General features: G+C 38.5%; 1 protein-coding gene across 1 annotated transcript in view; it reads left to right on the top strand.

The window, feature by feature from the left end:
- The window catches only part of Il1rapl2 (interleukin 1 receptor accessory protein like 2), a 597,452-nt gene that overhangs the window by 49,239 nt on the left and 530,651 nt on the right, over window positions 1-17,562 (top strand). Inside the window, exon 3 of the mRNA XM_041636671.1 lies at window positions 16,049-16,202. Coding sequence (XP_041492605.1) covers window positions 16,049-16,202 — 154 coding nt within the window. The remainder of the gene's footprint in view (window positions 1-16,048; window positions 16,203-17,562) is intronic.

The raw sequence follows: 17,562 nt of genomic DNA, 5'->3' as shown, positions 1-17,562 counted from the left end.
TGGCTATCATCTTCTTCCAGTCCATAATCACAGGATCAAAGCTTAGCTGGCAGCACTGTTCATAAATGTTTATAAAGATGAATGAGTAAGGGAATTCCTCCTATACATATAATGCAAGGTATAAAAGTAAGTAGCTTACTTGACTCCTCTCTGAATCTCATTGGTCAATGGAAGGAGGAGATGAGAAGGGGATACACTTTAGAAATTCTGCCTGATACTCCATGAATGAAGGCTAGATGCTTGGGTAGAGCATTGAATGGCTTTTATTACCATTTAGAAATAAGAGGCAAAGTATCTTCCTTATTGAACTAAGGATAACACTCAATACCCCTCTCATTCACTGAGAACAATTTTCCACAAAAGTATCAAGTCTCATTACTTGGTACTTTTACTTCAAATTTTTACTTTAATTTTTATTAGAGTATATTACTTATACATGATTGGTTCCATTATAACATTTTCACACATATATAGAATACATTTTTGCTCTCCCCTACCATTATCCTCTTTTGACCCATTCCTTACCATTCCTTTACTTTCCTTAGAAAGTCCTATATTTAATTTATTCAGTTTCTAAATGAAAAGGTTCTCTAGCTTTTCTAGAAAACTAACAGTGCAAACACAAAATATACTTTGACATTTGATATTCTTCTAGTTTAAGTAGTTGCCTCAATTCGTGGCCCAATTTTAAGGAGGTAAAGGATAGCAGTTTGAATTTTCTTGTTTCTGTTATGTCTATGTGATTATGAGTTGTAGTAATATGAGCGGCGGGGCTGCATCCCCAGCACTCAGGCAGCCTGGCTAGCTTATGCTCCGAAATAACAACACACAAACTGTATTCATTTAAACACTGCTTGGCCCTTTAGCTCTAGCCCTTGCAGGCTAATTCTCACATCCCGATCAACCCATCTCTAATAATCTGTGAGCACCGGTCTTACCGGGAAAGGTTCAGCATGTCTAATCTGGCGGCTTGCTTCATCGTGTGCGTCTGCCCGGGAGAGCGGAGCATGGCATCTCTCTGAGGCGTCTGCTCCCGAGAGGAGAGCTGTGGAGTCTGAGCTCACTTCCTCTTCCTCCCAGCGTTCTGTTCTGTTTACTCCTCCCACCTATCTTCTAACCAATGAGAGCCAAGCAGTTTCTTTTTATTTAACCAATGACCTTCCTCCATCAATGATTTTTTGCCATTAGTTGTAATTGATACTAACTGAGAATAAATGAATTAATACTTGTTAATGTATTCATTCAATGAATCATTGGTTCAATGCTTACATTCTGGGTACCAATCTAAGCAAGACAGTATTCTAGGAGCTGGGATAGGTGTAGTGACCAAAGTAAACACATTTCCCCATTTCCCTAAAGGTAATATGTAAATAAATGGGCTCTCCCCATTTCCCTAAAGGTAATATGTAAATAAACGGGCTCTTCTCAACTTTCTAGAGAGTGTCTGCTTCAATTAAAACATGTAAAAATAGCTTCTAGTTGTGAGTAATAGCATCTTTGTATTGAGTAAAGGGAAATACAATGTTTTTCCCCAAAAGTAAAACTTTAAACTAAAGATTACTTAACAGCTTCTCAACATACTATAGACAACAGTCTTTTTAAAAATTTATTTGCTTTTTAAAAATCTGTCTTTTCTCAATTTACATACTAATCCCAGTTCCCACTCCCTCCCCTTCTCCCGTTTCCTCTACCTTCTCCCCCATCCCACCCTCCCATACACTACTCAGAAACGGTAAGTCTTCCCATAGAGAGTCAACAAAGCCTAACACAATGCTTTGAGGTATTTTAGGACCAAGGCCCTCCCCACTATATCTAGACTGAGAAACATATCCCTCCAGAGAGAATGGGTTCCAAAAAGCCAGAACAAGCCATAGGGATAAATCCTGGTCTCACTGCCATTGGCCCCAGCCATACAACTGTCAGCCACATTCAAAGGGACTATTTGGTCCTATGCTGGTTCCCTCACTGCCAGGCCAGAGTTGGTGGGCTCCCATTAGCTCAGATAAGCTGTTTTAGTGGGTGTCCCCATCATGGTCTTGACCTCTTTGTTGTATTCTCACTCCTCCCACTCTTTGACTGGACTTTGGGAGCTCAGTCTGGTGTCCGCTGACAGCACAGTGTTTTATATGTATAGTACACTAAGAAAGTGACAATATGGTAGGGAGAAGAGAGATGATGACCTGACTAGAGTATTTTAGCTGTTCCAGGCCTCTTTGACTGATTTAGGGCTGAAAACCAGAAGATTGACACATTTATACAACATTAGCTCCAGCAAAGCACCCCACAGTACTGTGGCTCATTGGTTTTTGAACTCTTGTTCACTTTTTTATAATAATAGCGGAGTAACTCAACTATGGTTGTTCTGTCAATTCAAGGTGTCAAGGGGTGGAACTGTGTCTCCTATATTTGAACTCCACAAGCTAGTTAAAAAATATGAAGCTACTTATTGTTGGTAGCTATCTGACTTTATAAAGAGAAAAGATGTGATATAACTTATAGAGGGTCATTAAGCTAACAGGTGGCCAACTGGATTCCAATCCTGAACTTACAATCAACAGTAAATATTCTCATAGCATTGTATTGATTGCTCTACAGAATAGCTGTTCTACACCTATGGCACACTTGCATCAGTAATTCAACCAGAGTTTCTATCACAAGTATTGTTCCAGAAACAAATCCTACCATGCTTCTTCAAGATTCTGTAGTGATCATGATTGTCCAAGGAGATGGAAATGAAACAGAATGACAACTTTTTGTTGTTCTTCTTCAAAATGAAAGTAGAACCAAATAGCAAGAATTATATTATAGGGACCTTACAGCTTTTCAATGCAACTTTTTATATATGAGGAAACTGAGAACAAAAGATTAAATGACTTGCTTAAATGTGATGAAAATCTATTTTTATCTTTTCCAAGTATTTCACAAAGCTCAATGAGAAGTGGAAAGGAGTAAATGTGTGTGCGTACCAATATGTTCGTGCTGGTCACCTCTGATCTAAGATGTTGGCATTTGAAATTCTACAAATATGAAGTATTTTGAACAATGATAATAAAAGTGGAAATTCCATAAAATTAATCTCTGTTTCATGTATGAAGTCAATAAATACTATATAAAATTATCTTTATACTGTGCATAAGTGAATTTTGTACTTTGGTGTGTCTTATAATATTTGGTTAGTAATATAATATACCACCTTCCAAAACAAACTGAGTATAATAAGCATTTATGGTAAAGGTTTTACATTTTTCTGGTTAATAATCTTTGTCTATTGTTCATTGTAATTGTAGATTCTAGAAACTAAAAGTTTGATATATTTGTTTTGATGCAGTACTTGTCTTTGGTTTTGCAAAAAGTGTCTTCAAAATAAGACCTAGTTATAACATTACTTTAGCCATAATCATGTATTATTTTAAGTTGCTTTATTTTTTATTTTCTTAGATTTATTAAATTTCTAAAAAAAATGTCAATCAAAATTACCACTCCCTCCTCTCCTCCCATTCCCTCCACAGACCCTTCCACCCCACCCCCATCTAGTCCTAAGAGAGGGTAAGGCATTTTGCTTTGTGGAAGTCCAACACCCTCCCTACTACATCTAGGCTGAGCAAGGTATAAATCCAAAGAGAATAGGATCCCAAAAAGACAGTGCATGCAGTAGAGATAAATTATGGTGCCACTGCCAGTGGCCCCTCAGTCTGCTCCAGCCATAATACATTCAGAGGGACTAGTTTGGCCCTATGTTTGTTCCTTCCCAGTCCAGCTGGAGTTGGTGAGCTTTGATTAGCCCAGGCAAACTGTTTCAGTGGATGAACCCTTCATGGTCTTGACCTCTTTGCTCATATTCTCATTCCTTCCACTCTTCAACTTGAATTAGGGAGCTCAGTCCAGTGCTCCAATGTGGTTCTCTGCCTCTGTTTCCATCTGTTTTTGGACAGAGGTTCTATGGTGATATTTAAGATAATCATGAGTCTGACTACAGGGCAAGCCCAGTTCAGGCACCCTCTACTTTATTGCTTAGGGTCTTAGCTGAGGTCATCCTTGTGGATTTCTGGGAATTTTTCTAGAGTCAGGTTTCTTGCTAACCCCATAATGGCTCCTTCAATCAATGCGTTCCTTGCTCTCATATCTGTCCTTCCTCCAATACAACTATCCTATTTCCTCAAGTTCTCCTCAACCCTCCCCTTTTCCCCTCTCTCTTCCCCTTTTACTCTTCCTTCTAACCCCTGCCCCCAAACTCCCTTAAGTTGTTTTATTTTTTTTCCATTTTTTTTATTGAGAAAAGGAGAAAAAAAAACAAGTTTCCACCTCCTCCCAGCCTCCAATTTCCCTCCCCCTCCTCCCACCCTTCTCCCCCTCCTCCAACACTTCTCCCCCTCCCCCCACTCCTCTCCCCATCCCTCTCCAGTCCAAAGAGCAGTCAGGGTTCCCTGCCCTGTGGTAAGTCCTAGGTCCTCCCCTCACCATCCATTTCTAGGAAGGTGAACATCCAAAACTGGCTAGGCTCCCACAAAGCCAGCACATTATGTAGGTTCAAAACCCCGTGCCATTGTCCTTGGCTTCTCATCAGCCCTCATTGTTCGCCATGCTCAGAGAGTCCAGTTTTATCCCATGCTTTTTGAGTCACAGTCCAAGTTTGGTGAGCTCCCAATAGATCAGCTCCACTGTCTCAGTGGGAGGGTGCACCCCTCGTGGTCCCGACTTCTTTGCTCATGTTCTCCCTCCTTCTGCTCCTCATTGGGACCTTGGGAGCTCAGTCCAGTGCTCCAGTGTGGGTCTCTGTCTCTATCTCCATCCATCACCAGATGAAGGTTCTATGATGATATGCAAGATATTCGTCAGTATTGCTATAGGATAGGGTCATTTCAGGTTCCCTATCCTCAGCTGCCCAAGGAACTGACTGGGGACCTTGGCTTGGGCATCTGGGAGCCACTCTAGGTTCAAGTCTCTTGCCAACTCTAAGGTGGCTCCCTTAACTAAGAATTGTGCTTCCGTGCTCCCCTATCCAACCTTCCTTTATCCCAATCCTCCTTTTTCCCCAAGTTCCCCCCATTCTCCCCTTCTCCCTTTACTCTCCCCATCTCCCCTTAACACCATCCCACCCCACCCCCAAGATCTCAATTTTCTCCCTGGCCATTTTGTCTACTTCCCATAGCCAAGAGGACAACTATACGTTTTTCCTTTGGTTCACCTTCTTACTTAGCTTCTTTGGGATCACCAATTGTAGACTCTGTGACCCTTGTTTATGGCTAGAAACCAATTATGAGTGAGTACATCCCATATTCATCTTTTTGGGTCTGGGTTACCTCACTCAGGATAGTGTTTTCTATTTCCATCCATTTGCATGCAAAATTTGAGAAGTCATTGTTTTTTACCGCAGCGTAGTAATCTAGTGTGTATATATTCCATACTTTCTTCATCCATTCTTCCTTTGAAGGGCATCTAGGTTGTTTCCAGGTTCTGGCTATTACAAATAATACTGCTATGAACATAGTTGAACAAATGCTCTTGTCATATGATAGGGCATCTCTTGGGTATATTCCCAGGAGTGGTATTGCTGGGTCCAGGGGTAGGTTGATCCCGAATTTCCTGAGAAACCGAAACACCGATTTCCAAAGTGGTTGCACAAGATTGCATTCCCACCAGCAATGGATGAGGGTACCCCTTCCTCCACAGCCTCTCCCGCAAAGGCTATCATTGGAGTTTTTTATTTTAGCCATTCTGACAGGTGTAAGATGATATCTCAAAGTTGTTTTGATTTGCATTTCCCTGATCGCTAAGGAAGTTGAGCATGACCTTAAGTGTCTTTTGGCCATTTGAACTTCCTCTGCTGAGAATTCTCTGTTCTGTTCAGTGCCCCATTTTTTAATTGGGTTAATTAGCATTTTAAAGTCTAGTTTCCTGAGTTCTCTATATATTTTGGAGATCAGACCTTTGTCTGTTGCGGGGTTGGTGAAGATCTTCTCCCAGTCAGTAGGTTGCCTTTTTGTCTTGGTGACAGTGTCCTTTGCTTTACAGAAGCTTCTCAGTTTTAGGAGGTCCCATTTATTCAATGTTGCCCTTAAAGTCTGTGCTGTTGGGGTTACACATAGGAAACGATCTCCTGTGCCCATCTCCTGTAGGGTACTTCCCACTTTCTCTTCTATCAGGTTCAATGTGTTCTGACTGATAGTGAGGTCTTTAATCCATTTGGACTTGAGTTTTGTGCATGGTGATAGATATGGGTCTATTTTCATTCTTCTATAGGTTGACATCCAGTTATGCCAGCACCATTTGTTAAAGATGCTTTCTTTCTTCCATTGTATACTTTTGGCTCCTTTATCAAAAATGAGGTGTTCATAGGTTTGTGGGTTAAAATTCGGGTCTTCTATCCGATTCCATTGGTCAACTTCTCTGTTTTTATGCCAGTACCACACTGTTTTCATCACTGTAGCTCTGTAATAGAGTTTGAAGTCAGGGATGGTAGTGCCTCCAGACAATCCTTTATTGTATAGGATTGTTTTGGCTATCCTGGGTTTTTTGTTTTTCCATATAAAGTTGATTATTGTCCTCTCAAGATCTGTGAAGAATTTTGATGGGACCCTGATGGGTATTGCATTGAATCTATAAATTGCCTTTGGTAGAATTGCCATTTTTACTATGTTGATCCTCCCAATCCAAGTGCAAGGGAGGTCCTTCCATTTTCTGGTATACTCCTCAGTTTCTTTCTTCAATGCCTTAAAGTTCTTGTCAAATAGATCTTTCACTTCCTTGGTTAGATTTACCCCAAGATATTTTATGCTGTTTGTGGTGATCGTGAAAGGTGAAGCTTCTCTGATTTCCCTCTCTGCTTCCATATCCTTTGTGTATAAGAGGGCAACTGATTTTTTGGAGTTGATCTTGTATCCTGCCACATTACTAAAGCTATTTATCAGCTGTAAAAGTGCTTTGGTGGAGTTTTCGGGGTCGCTTATGTACACTATCATATCATCTGCAATTAACGAAAGTTTAACATCTTCCTTTCCTATTCGAATCCCCTTGATCCCCTTATGTTGTCTTATTGCTATTGCTAGAACTTCAAGTACTATATTGAAGAGGTATGGCGAGAGTGGACAGCCTTGTCGTGTTCCTGAGTTTAGTGGGATGGCTTTAAGTTTCTCTCCATTTAATTTGATGTTAGCTGTCGGCTTGCTGTATATAGCTTTTATTATATTTAGATATTACCCTTGTATCCCTAATCTCTCCAATACTTTTATCATAAAGGGATGTTGAATTTTGTCAAATGCTTTTTCAGCATCTAATGAAATGATCATATGGTTTTTTCCTTTCAGTTTATTTATATGCTGGATTACATTGATAGATTTTCGTATGTTGAACCAGCCCTGCATCCCTGGGATGAAGCCTACTTGATCATAATGGATAATTTTTCTAATGTGTTCTTGGATACGGTTTGCCAGTATTTTGTTGAGGATTTTTGCGTCGATGTTCATGAGTGAGATTGGCCTGTAATTCTCTTTCTTGGTTGAGTCTTTGTGTGGTTTTGGTATCAGAGTGACTGTAGCTTCATAAAAGGAATTTGGCAATGCCTCTTCTGTTTCTATATTGTGAAATACATTAAGGAATATAGGTATTAGTTCTTCTTGGAATTTCTGGTAGAATTCCGCATTGAAACCATCTGGTCCTGGGCTTTTTTTGGTAGGGAGGTTTTTGATAACCTCTTCTAATTCTTCACGACTAACCGGTCTGTTTAGATTGTTCACCTGGTCCTGGTTTAACTTTGGTATACGGTATTTATCTAAAAAAGTGTCCATTTCCTTTACATTTTCCAGTTTTGTGGCATATAGGCTTTGTAGTAAGATCTAATGATTCTCTGAATTTCCTCTGTGTCTGTGGTTATGTCCCCCTTTTTATTTCTGATCTTATTAATTTGCAAATTCTCTCTCTGCCGTTTTATTAGTTTGGATAGGGGTTTGTCAATCTTGTTGATTTTCTCCAGGAACCAGCTTTTTGTTTCATTGATTCTTTGTATTGTTTTCTGTGTTTCTATTTTGTTGATTTCAGCCCTCAGTTTGATTATTTCCAGTCTTCTACTCCTCCTAGGTGAGTCTGCTTCTTTTTTTTCTAGAGCTTTCAGGTGGGCTGTTAAGTCTCCAATGTGAGCTTTCTCTGTTTTCTTTAAGTGGGCACTTAGTGCTATGAACTTTCCTCTTAGGACTGCTTTCATAGTGTCCCATAAGTTTAAGTATGTTGTTTCTTTATTTTCTTTGAATTCTAGGAAGACTTTAATTTCTTTCTTAATTTCTTTTTTAATCCAGGTATGGTTCAGTAGTTGACTGTTCAGTTTCCATGAGTTTGTAGGCTTTCTGGGGGTAGCATTTTTGTTGAATTTTAACTTTAATCCATGGTGATCTGATAAGACACAGGTGGTTACTAATATTTTTTTGTAACTGTGGATGTTTGCTTTGTTACCGACTATGTGGTCGATTTTTGAGAAGGTTCCATGAGCAGCAGAGAAGAAGGTATATTCTTTCCTATTTGGCTGGAAAGTTCTATAGATGTCTGTTAAGTCCATTTGATTCATTACCTCCATTAATTCTCTTATTTCTTTGTTAGGTTTCTGTCTGATTGACCTGTCCATTGGTGAGAGAGGAGTGTTGAAGTCTCCTACTATTAGTGTGTGCGGTTTGATTGCTACCTTGAGTTTTAGCAATGTTTCTTTTATGTACGTGGGTGCTTTTATATTAGGGGCATAGATGTTCAGGATTGAGACTTCATCCTGATGAACTGTTCCTGTTATGAGTATAAAATGCTCCTCTCCATGTCTTCTGATTGATTTAAGTTTGAAGTCTACTTTATTAGAGATTAGTATGGCCACACCTGCTTGTTTCTTAGGTCCATTTGCTTGATAAGCCTTTCCCAGCCCTTTACTCTGAGTAGGTGCCTGTCTTTGTGGTTGAGGTGTGTTTCTTGTAAACAGCAGAATGTTGGATCCTGTTTTCGTATCCAATCTCTTAGCCTGTGCCTTTTAATAGGTGAGTTAAGTCCATTGACATTAAGTGATATTAATGACCAGTGGTTGTTAACGCTGGTCATTTTTTTTTGTAGTAGAGTTTGTGTGTTTCCCTTCTTTGATTTGTGTTTGTGAAGGGTCTCTAGATTTCTGAGTTATTGTGGTCATTGTTGGACTCCTTGGTTAGTGATTTTTCTTCTATTACTTTCTGTAAGGCTGGATTTGTGGCTGCGTATTGTTTAAATTTGTTTTTATCCTGGAAAATTTTATTTTCTCCATTTATAGTGAACGAAAGCTTGGCTGGGTATAGTAATCTGGGCTTGCATCCATGGTCTCTCAGTTTCTGCAGTATGTCTATCCAGGACCTTCTGGTTTTCATGGTTTCCATGGAGAAGTCAGGTGTAAGTCTGATAGGTTTACCTTTATAAGTAATTTGGCCTTTTTCCTTTGCAGCTCTTAATATTCTTTCCTTATTCTGTATGCTTTGTGTTTTGATAATTATATGGCGAGGGGATGTTTTTTTTTTTTTTTTTTTTTTTTTTTTGATGCAGCCTATTTGGTGTTCTGTATGCTTCTTGAACCTTCATAGGTATATCTTTCTTTAGGTTGGGAAAGTTTTCTTCTATAATTTTATTAAATATATTTTCTGGACCATTGAGCTGCACTTCTTCTCCTTCTTCTACTCCTATTATTCTTAGGTTTGGTCTTTTTATTGTGTCCCATATTTCCTGAATATTTTGTGATGAGAGTTTGTTGGACTTGCTGTTTTCTTTGATCAGTGTGTTTATTTTCTCTATGGTATCTTCAGAATCTGAGATTCTTTCTTCTAACTCTTGTATTCTGTTTGTTATGCTTGTTTTTGTGTTCTCTGTTTGTTTACTTAAATTTTCCATGTCCAGCCGGCCCTCTGTTTGTGTTTTCTTCTTTGCCTCCAGTTCAGTTTTCAAGTCTTGAACTGTTTCCGTTATCTGTTTGATTGTTTTTCCTTGGTTTTCTAGGGTATCATTCACTGATTTATTCAATTCTTCAAACTTTCTGTTATATTTCTCATCCATTTCTATAAGGGTGTTTTTTACATGCTGTTTAAGGGCATCAATCACTTTCATGAAGTCAATCTTTTCTACTTCTTCTTGATTAAGGTGTTCATGTCCTCCCGTTGTGAGGTCGCTGGTTTCTGGTGGCTTCATGTTTCTTTTAAGCTTGTTGGGCAAATTCTTGCCTTTGCGTCTGCCCATCTCTTCTTCCAAATGCTCCCTTATGAATCTTCTTTTATCAGATCAGGTCTCCTTGCCTACCCAACGCTGGCTCTCCCCAACGTTGGCTCTCCTGGCGCCAAGAGATCAGGTCTCCGTGCTGGTTGGGCAGCTAGCAAACAAAGTGCCTACCCCCAATGCTGTCTCTCCTGATGCCGAGAGATCAGGCCTCTGTTCTGGTGGGCAGGTCGCGAACAAAGTGCCTACCCTGCTTGGTGCAGGCAGGCCATATAAACAAAGGGAGTCCTGCCCACTTGAGTGCCCCGAGGATTCGGACCCAGTGCCCAGACAGGCTGGGCTGGGTGATGTTATTTGCAGAAAGAGGACAGTGGTGCCGAAGTGGGGAGGGTTCTGGATGGGAGCTGGGTGGGCTAGGAAGAAAGAGGAGGTATGCAGGGAGTGGAGGCCCTGCAGGGAGCCCAAGAAGGATAGGGGGCCAAGGAACCTCTGAGCTCCCCTTCCGAGGCTGGCGCCCCAGGCCAGAAACTCACCCCAATGCTGTCTCTCCTGGCGCCGAGAGTCAGGCCTCCGTGCTGGAGGGCAGGTCGCAAAGAAAGCGCCCCCTTAAGTTGTTTTAAAATTATGTTTATTTATTTGTGTGTGTTGGTTCACAAACTTACTATAGCACATGTGTGGAGACCAGTGGATAACATGTGAATATTCTCTGGTTCAACCATATGGGTCCTTAGGATTGAACTTAGATCAACAGGCTTGGTGGCAATTACCTTTACATGTTGAGCCATCTGACTGGCCCCATAATTCTGAAATATTATAAAGGAGCCTTATCACTTTGCCAGTATGGTATATGGTAGGGGAAGCATTCTACATTCTGTCCTTTTATTATTGGGTCTCAGCGATTTAGTGAGCCTTGTTTCTAGGTAGATACCATCACACATACCTATTGTCTTTATTTTTCCTCCTACAATTCAAAGGCTAGTGGGAGTTATAGTGTTTAAACAGTTATTCCAGTTCCTGTTCCTAAGAGCTACGATTCTGTGTCATTGCAGTACTTGTGGTGGATGTTTCCTCCATGACATCAACTGTCTGAAGATTCTGAGAACTGCTGAGCTTCAGTTTGTTTAGGTGTTTTTTATTTTTGTAAGAATGATAGTGATGACTTTAAACCCCTTTTGATGACAGACTGTAAAAGATGGCCCCAGCTCTAGAATGATAACCACTTAAAATGCTGTTTCTAGAGTCCTCTAGAAATGCTAGTTATATTAATTCTCTATAATTGGTGAATAACCAATCTGAAAAAAGACTACTGAGTTAACAGTCATAGAATGAGAGTTGGGATTTATTACACAATTTTAACTTACAATATGTTATAATACAGGACATTTATATGCATTGCCCCACTTAATCTTTGTCATCTCAATACATATTATTGCTCCCAATTTTTAAAAATAGGGGCAGCAACTAACTGCTCAGAAGCACAAAACTGGTATTTCTTATTCAAGTGTTCAGGTACAAAACTTTATTCTTTTTGACTATGGGCTATTATTATCAACAGTAAGGTTGAAGATATGATTGGAAGATTAAAATTCAGGAGGGGAAAGACTCCTTGGAGTGAGATATTCTCGGTTTTTGGTTTAGGGTAGAGGTAGGACTGATGAGGTTGAGGTCCATTCCCAATTCATACTTGTAGTCTTAGCCACCTATCCTGTCTTCATATTACAGAAAACATGGGTTTCCTGAAGACCATGAAACTGATGAATAGATGCCTCAAGGGACAGTACACAGTGCAGGAGAAAGGAGAGAAGTCGTCCTAAGGGGGTGGGTGTTATCTACTCAGATATAAGTGATTTGAGGGTCAGAAGTCACTAACGGGCCTTCATCCACACAGCTGCTTGGTGATTAATCCTCAGAATCAGGTGAAATATTTAAATCAACCCTCATGATCTTCTGGCCATGAGGAATGAATTGTGTGTACCAAATGGCAGTAAATGAACCATGACGACCATAACAAATGGATTAAAAAACCTTCCATGGGTATGAAGATGATATCTCTTAAGTAGATTATGGGTACAGGGGAGAAAAACTCCAAGATCTAAATGAGTCAGCCAACAGGTTATTTAAAAAGACTACATGAATAAATGTGTCTTTTGTGCATTCAGCTCTCCCAATCTAGCAACTGCTTGCATGAGTTATCTGTATCCAAAGGAGGACGAAAGGGAAAGAAACTGGGGTTTATAGACTGGCATTTGTCATGCAAGGATGTCTTATGAAAACCTGCTCCACGAAGGGGTAGCCAGCTAGAAAATAAAGCTGGATGAAAAAGAACTAGAGCTGGACAACTTCTATAAAGCTGACCCTTACTAAAGTCTTCAAATTGATGCGGTTTATTTCAATAGAACTAGGGCCAATATATTGGAGGGAATGTAAACCAGGTGAATATTCAGAGTTTTTATGTATTTGAGCTGTTTTTTGGTGGTTTTACTAACTGTTCTTAGAAGAACAGCTATTGTTCTGTGATTTGTGCACTTGAATATTTTTCACTCAGTGGTCCGTAACAATAAATCAGGTATGAGACAGTGAAATGTGGCAATATGATATGTCCACTAGGCAAGTAGGGGGCAGAATTGATGTAATGACATCATTAAACTTAGCAGCCAGTATCTTAGAGAAGAAATACTTCAAATAAGTGGAGCCAAAGCCTAGAAAACATCTGCAATTCTATATGATGCAAAAATAATTGTTTGAATAGTAGATAGCTGGGAACAGACAGAGAGTCATCCGTGGGGGGTAATGGTAAAGATACTTAATACAGGCTCCTTCGATCAAAATACAGTTCCTCAGCTGGGCGGTGGTAGTGCACACCTTTAATCCCAGCACTCGTGAGGCAGAGGCAGGTGGATCTTTGTGAGTTTGAGGCCAGCCTGGTCTACAAGGACTAGTTCCGGGACAGGCTCCAAAGCTACAGAGAAACCCTATCTCGAAAAACCTAAATGAAAATAAGTAAATAAATTAATGAGTAAATACAATTCCTCCATCCACCTGTAAGATTACTGTTAGAATGCCCTCTTCGGAGCTGTGCATATTCAGGCAGCTGAAGTATTGTTTTACTGGTGGTAGTTAGCCAACGAGTAAGGATTTAGTGTTATCTGATTAGTCCAGTAGCTACAAGGCTTATTTAACAGGACAAGTGGCTCTAGAGAGATACGACCCAGGATTGGGAAGGTTTCAAAATGGAAAACGTTCTCTGCACCAGATGACAACTATACATGGTACTGCTGCTTAAGAATGCGATGAATAAAACCCTGCCTCTTGAAAAGAAAACAGCAACAACAATCACAAAAAAAAAAAACCAAAACTCAAAAAATCCAAGACAAACCAACAACAAATGACAAGCAAACAAACCTGGCCTTTGTGTCATGGCAAATCAGATGGTACTTAATATTATCCCCATAATAGGAAATGCAAAATTGAGACTTAAGAAGTTGGTAAACCATGAATTTCCACTTAGAGTTATCTTCACCCAAGCCTAGTTTTCTTTTTCATCTTTACCACATGGTCTGCATAGGAATGAAGATGATCTGAAAACATTCTCACAAGCCTTGGCTTTACAAACAGACAAACATACTTCCGCTGGATACAAGGAGTCATTTATATATCTAAATGACAAGTTAGAAAGTACACACGACTGTCTAGATTTATCTCAAAGGACATGCAGAGACTCTAGCCTATTCATCAGGAACTATTTTTAAGTCCTCTACATATTTTAGCTTTTACTTCCTGCATGGAGGGGGGCGGGAATCTGTGGTCAGTGAATGTAAAAGTCGTTATAACTAATTACATATGGATTTTCCACAAAATGACATTAGAAAATGAGGCCATTTATCTTTGAATAAAATAAGTGTGTGGGCTTTTGCCTGCCCCCACCACCTCTATGTGAGGGCAAAGCATCTCAGCTTTCATTTTGCTTTCCTCTCAAAATGCCCAGAGGGACCATATTTTTGTTTAATGACCTTCAGAATGATTCTTTAGAAATCTGAGGCTATCAGTGTTGGAAGCAATGCGAACATAATTGTGGATTATTGTTGTATGACGTTAGTGGCAGCTGGGCTGGTTTTTTTCTTCTCTGTTTAGACGTTTCTTCATTTTCCCAGAAACCTTATATCCCAAGGTTTAGCTCAGAAGCAAATCTCATATAGGTGATAAACCTTGCCAGACATGGTATGTAATATAATTTCAGACAGACTCTTAACTGTTCTTCAGAAAGACTCCAGGGAGTAAAACAGTCTTATATCTAGAGGTCCTCCGTTGTATTACTTTTATTTCCTCTCTGAAAATGTGTTTGGATAGCTATACTGGACATATCTCTTGAATATTATACCTATGAACTTAAGTGCCAATTTTTATGCTTTGTTGCCAAGTCTCCTGCTAACAGGAAGAAAAAGTTATAGTGAAAAAGTAATAAATGGGTACTTGCTCTTGCAAATAATTTATAAACACTTACAGGCACTCACAGCTGGGGACTGAAAATCAACACTGATTCCAACGTTTTGTGAGTGCCTGAAATATGTATACGGAATGTAGGGGTTAGGAAGAGTGGATGCAGATGTTAGTTACATACACCACAGTGAGTGAAATGAGAAAGTACTTTCGACTATTGTCCACTTAATCTGCTTGGTAATCAATTTTATTGTTGTCTCAACTGACAGAGTCAGAATGTAGAAGACAAAGTAATTTTATCTAAACTGTTCAGTATTGCTTTATAGCTGGCCACTGTGCTTCCCTTCTTGCTTTCTACAATGTCTGACTAACAATTTGGTTGAAAATTTCCAGTTGGCAGCAGAGAGAACTGGAACAATATATAAAAGTCGTTTAGGAAAATCCCAAACCAAAGCTTCTTGCCTGAAAAGTCTTCTATACTTGGTTGCCACGTGTTTGTCCTTCATGGGAAAGTATTGTGCCTTCTTTTCTTGGAAAGTCCGAAGTATTAGCAAGACTCCCCCACCTCCGGATCTGAAGAAAATGACAATTTGTTTCAAAATAAAATTTTCTTCTCTCATAATGTATCAATGATTTCACCCAATAGGTCATTGATTTCTCTATGCTGTTACTATTGGAAAGTATGGCTTCATTTCCTTTTATTTCTAAAAAAAAAAAAAATCTGTTGATTTCTCTGTGATGTTACTATTACAAAGTATACCTACATTTCCTTTAATTTCTGAGGAAATAATGAGTTCTAGTTTTTTTTTAGATTCTCTCCTACAACTTTTGACCACAAGGAAGAAGATTTGGAGATATAAATATTAAGGTTTATGCGTGTTTTCATTTTTGTTTTTTTTTCTTTTTTTCATTTTAGTTTTACAACAGAAAATATTTAATGAAATACTTATAAACATCACTACTAATGTAAGAGCCTGTTATAAATGTTAAGTGATACTTCATATTCCCATCAAGTATGGTATATGGCCAAATGAACCATAGTCCCTTAAGACTCTTAGGAAACACCCATATCAGTTTAAAAAATAGCAAGACATTAAAGTAATGTTTAGCAGCTCTTAATATTACTCTATGTGACTCTTGTATTTTGGGAGCTTGTACAGTTTTCTTTTCTTTTTTTTTTTTTTTTGCTTAGAACCTCTGAAGTTCTTTTGCTTTTGGAATTGGGTTTGTAAATTGGCTCTTGATGTTGTAACTAATGATATTTGAACTGGACACAATACTTGCTTGGACATTATTTAAACTTCTTAGTTACACATTTGAAAGACTATGTGGAACAATGTAATTTTACCGTGCCAATTCTAAGACTTAGCAGTGCGAATATTCATTTCTCACTTACTTACAAATATTTTCCCTGCAGGAATGCAAGCCAAAAATGTGGAGAAGCATCATAATACAGAAGGGAAATGCTCTTCTCATTCAGGAAGTTCAAGAAGAAGATGGAGGAAATTACACATGTGAACTTAAATATGAAGGAAAACTTGTAAGACGAACAACAGAACTGAAAGTTACAGGTAGGAGCTGCTCTACCAAAGTGTGACAAATGCAAGTTAATTATGATTTGGTTTGATAGGGAAGAGTTATATTTAATGAGACAAGACAACTTTCTGTGAATTTAGAATTGGCAGCAGATCAAGCTGTTGGAAACATCACTTTTAATAAGTTGCACTGAATTAAAGAGACATTGGAACATGCGATTGGAGGTCAAGGGCTCTTTGGCTGCCTGTGTGTTCTCTGCTGTTATGAAACATCCTTAATTCTTCAACCTGCCATTGATTGCCAGTGTATAACTCTGAGGAGATATGCTGGAATGATTTTGAGATATTGCCTCATGGGTAGAATCCCCATCTAGCTGAAGGCTGTCTTTAACTTGAGGTTCTGTTGGTATTTTGGAATGAAATCTGTTGAATTGCATTTACACACAATTCATTATAAGTTAGGATTCTTAGATAAAGAAACTCCAAGTAGAAGTGAGAATAAGTAAGAATTCATGGGAGTACAAGAGACAAACTCCGAATATTCTTACCTGACAAATATTTTAGTAATTAATTTTCAGCAGCATAGGATGGAATCTAAAACTATTATGATATTTCTCACATGCCAAGAGATGGTGTGACAAAACTTAATTTTCTTTATTCATCTGCAAATCTTGGTTTATTTACCTGTTAGATGGTCCTTACCTAAGATTCTAAGGACCAGAAGTGACTCATAGTCCTGATTATTTTTAATTTTTGGAAAACTTGGATATAAATGATGAAACAGCTTGGAGATGAGATGTGGGTATAAATATAAAATGTATTTGTATTATATTAATATGTTTTATGTAAATATTACAGGAATCTTAAATAAATATGTTTATTTTATATCAATTTAAATATAGATAACATGTCAGTAATTTTAGATAGTACTTTCTTGTGATCTATTATATGATGTGAGATGTGAACTTTTTGTGGCATCATCTTGGTACTCAATAAGTTTTGGATTTTGTAGCATTAAGGACTTGGCATTCAGAATTTTCACTAATTGACTTAAGAGTAATGTAATTAATCATTACCTCTTAAGTTACCTAATGTTGGTATCATCCACTTGACTAATTAAGACATATACTTGCTAATGGTATTTTTTAATCAACTACTTTTGTTTATCTTTGCCTGATCTTTTATGAATAGTATTAAAATCAGATGTCTTGATAATCTCTGCATTCAGACATATAACTCCTATGTTCAGGTAAATTTTTGATCCCCAAGTTTCAATCCACTAGTTCATATTGTATCTTAAGTAATGAAAATTTTATTTCTCATATTCAATTTGCAGAACACCTTCTGTAAAAACTCAAGTAATTCTTTGAAATAGAAATGTATGTTCTTTCTCTGT

The sequence above is a fragment of the Microtus oregoni genome, unplaced genomic scaffold, assembly GCF_018167655.1.
Source record: "Microtus oregoni isolate MIOR12 unplaced genomic scaffold, Mior012 000050F_001, whole genome shotgun sequence".
Classification (NCBI taxonomy): domain Eukaryota; kingdom Metazoa; phylum Chordata; class Mammalia; order Rodentia; family Cricetidae; genus Microtus; species Microtus oregoni.
Note: the sequence above shows the minus strand (reverse complement) of the source record. Positions and strands in the feature narration are given on the sequence as shown.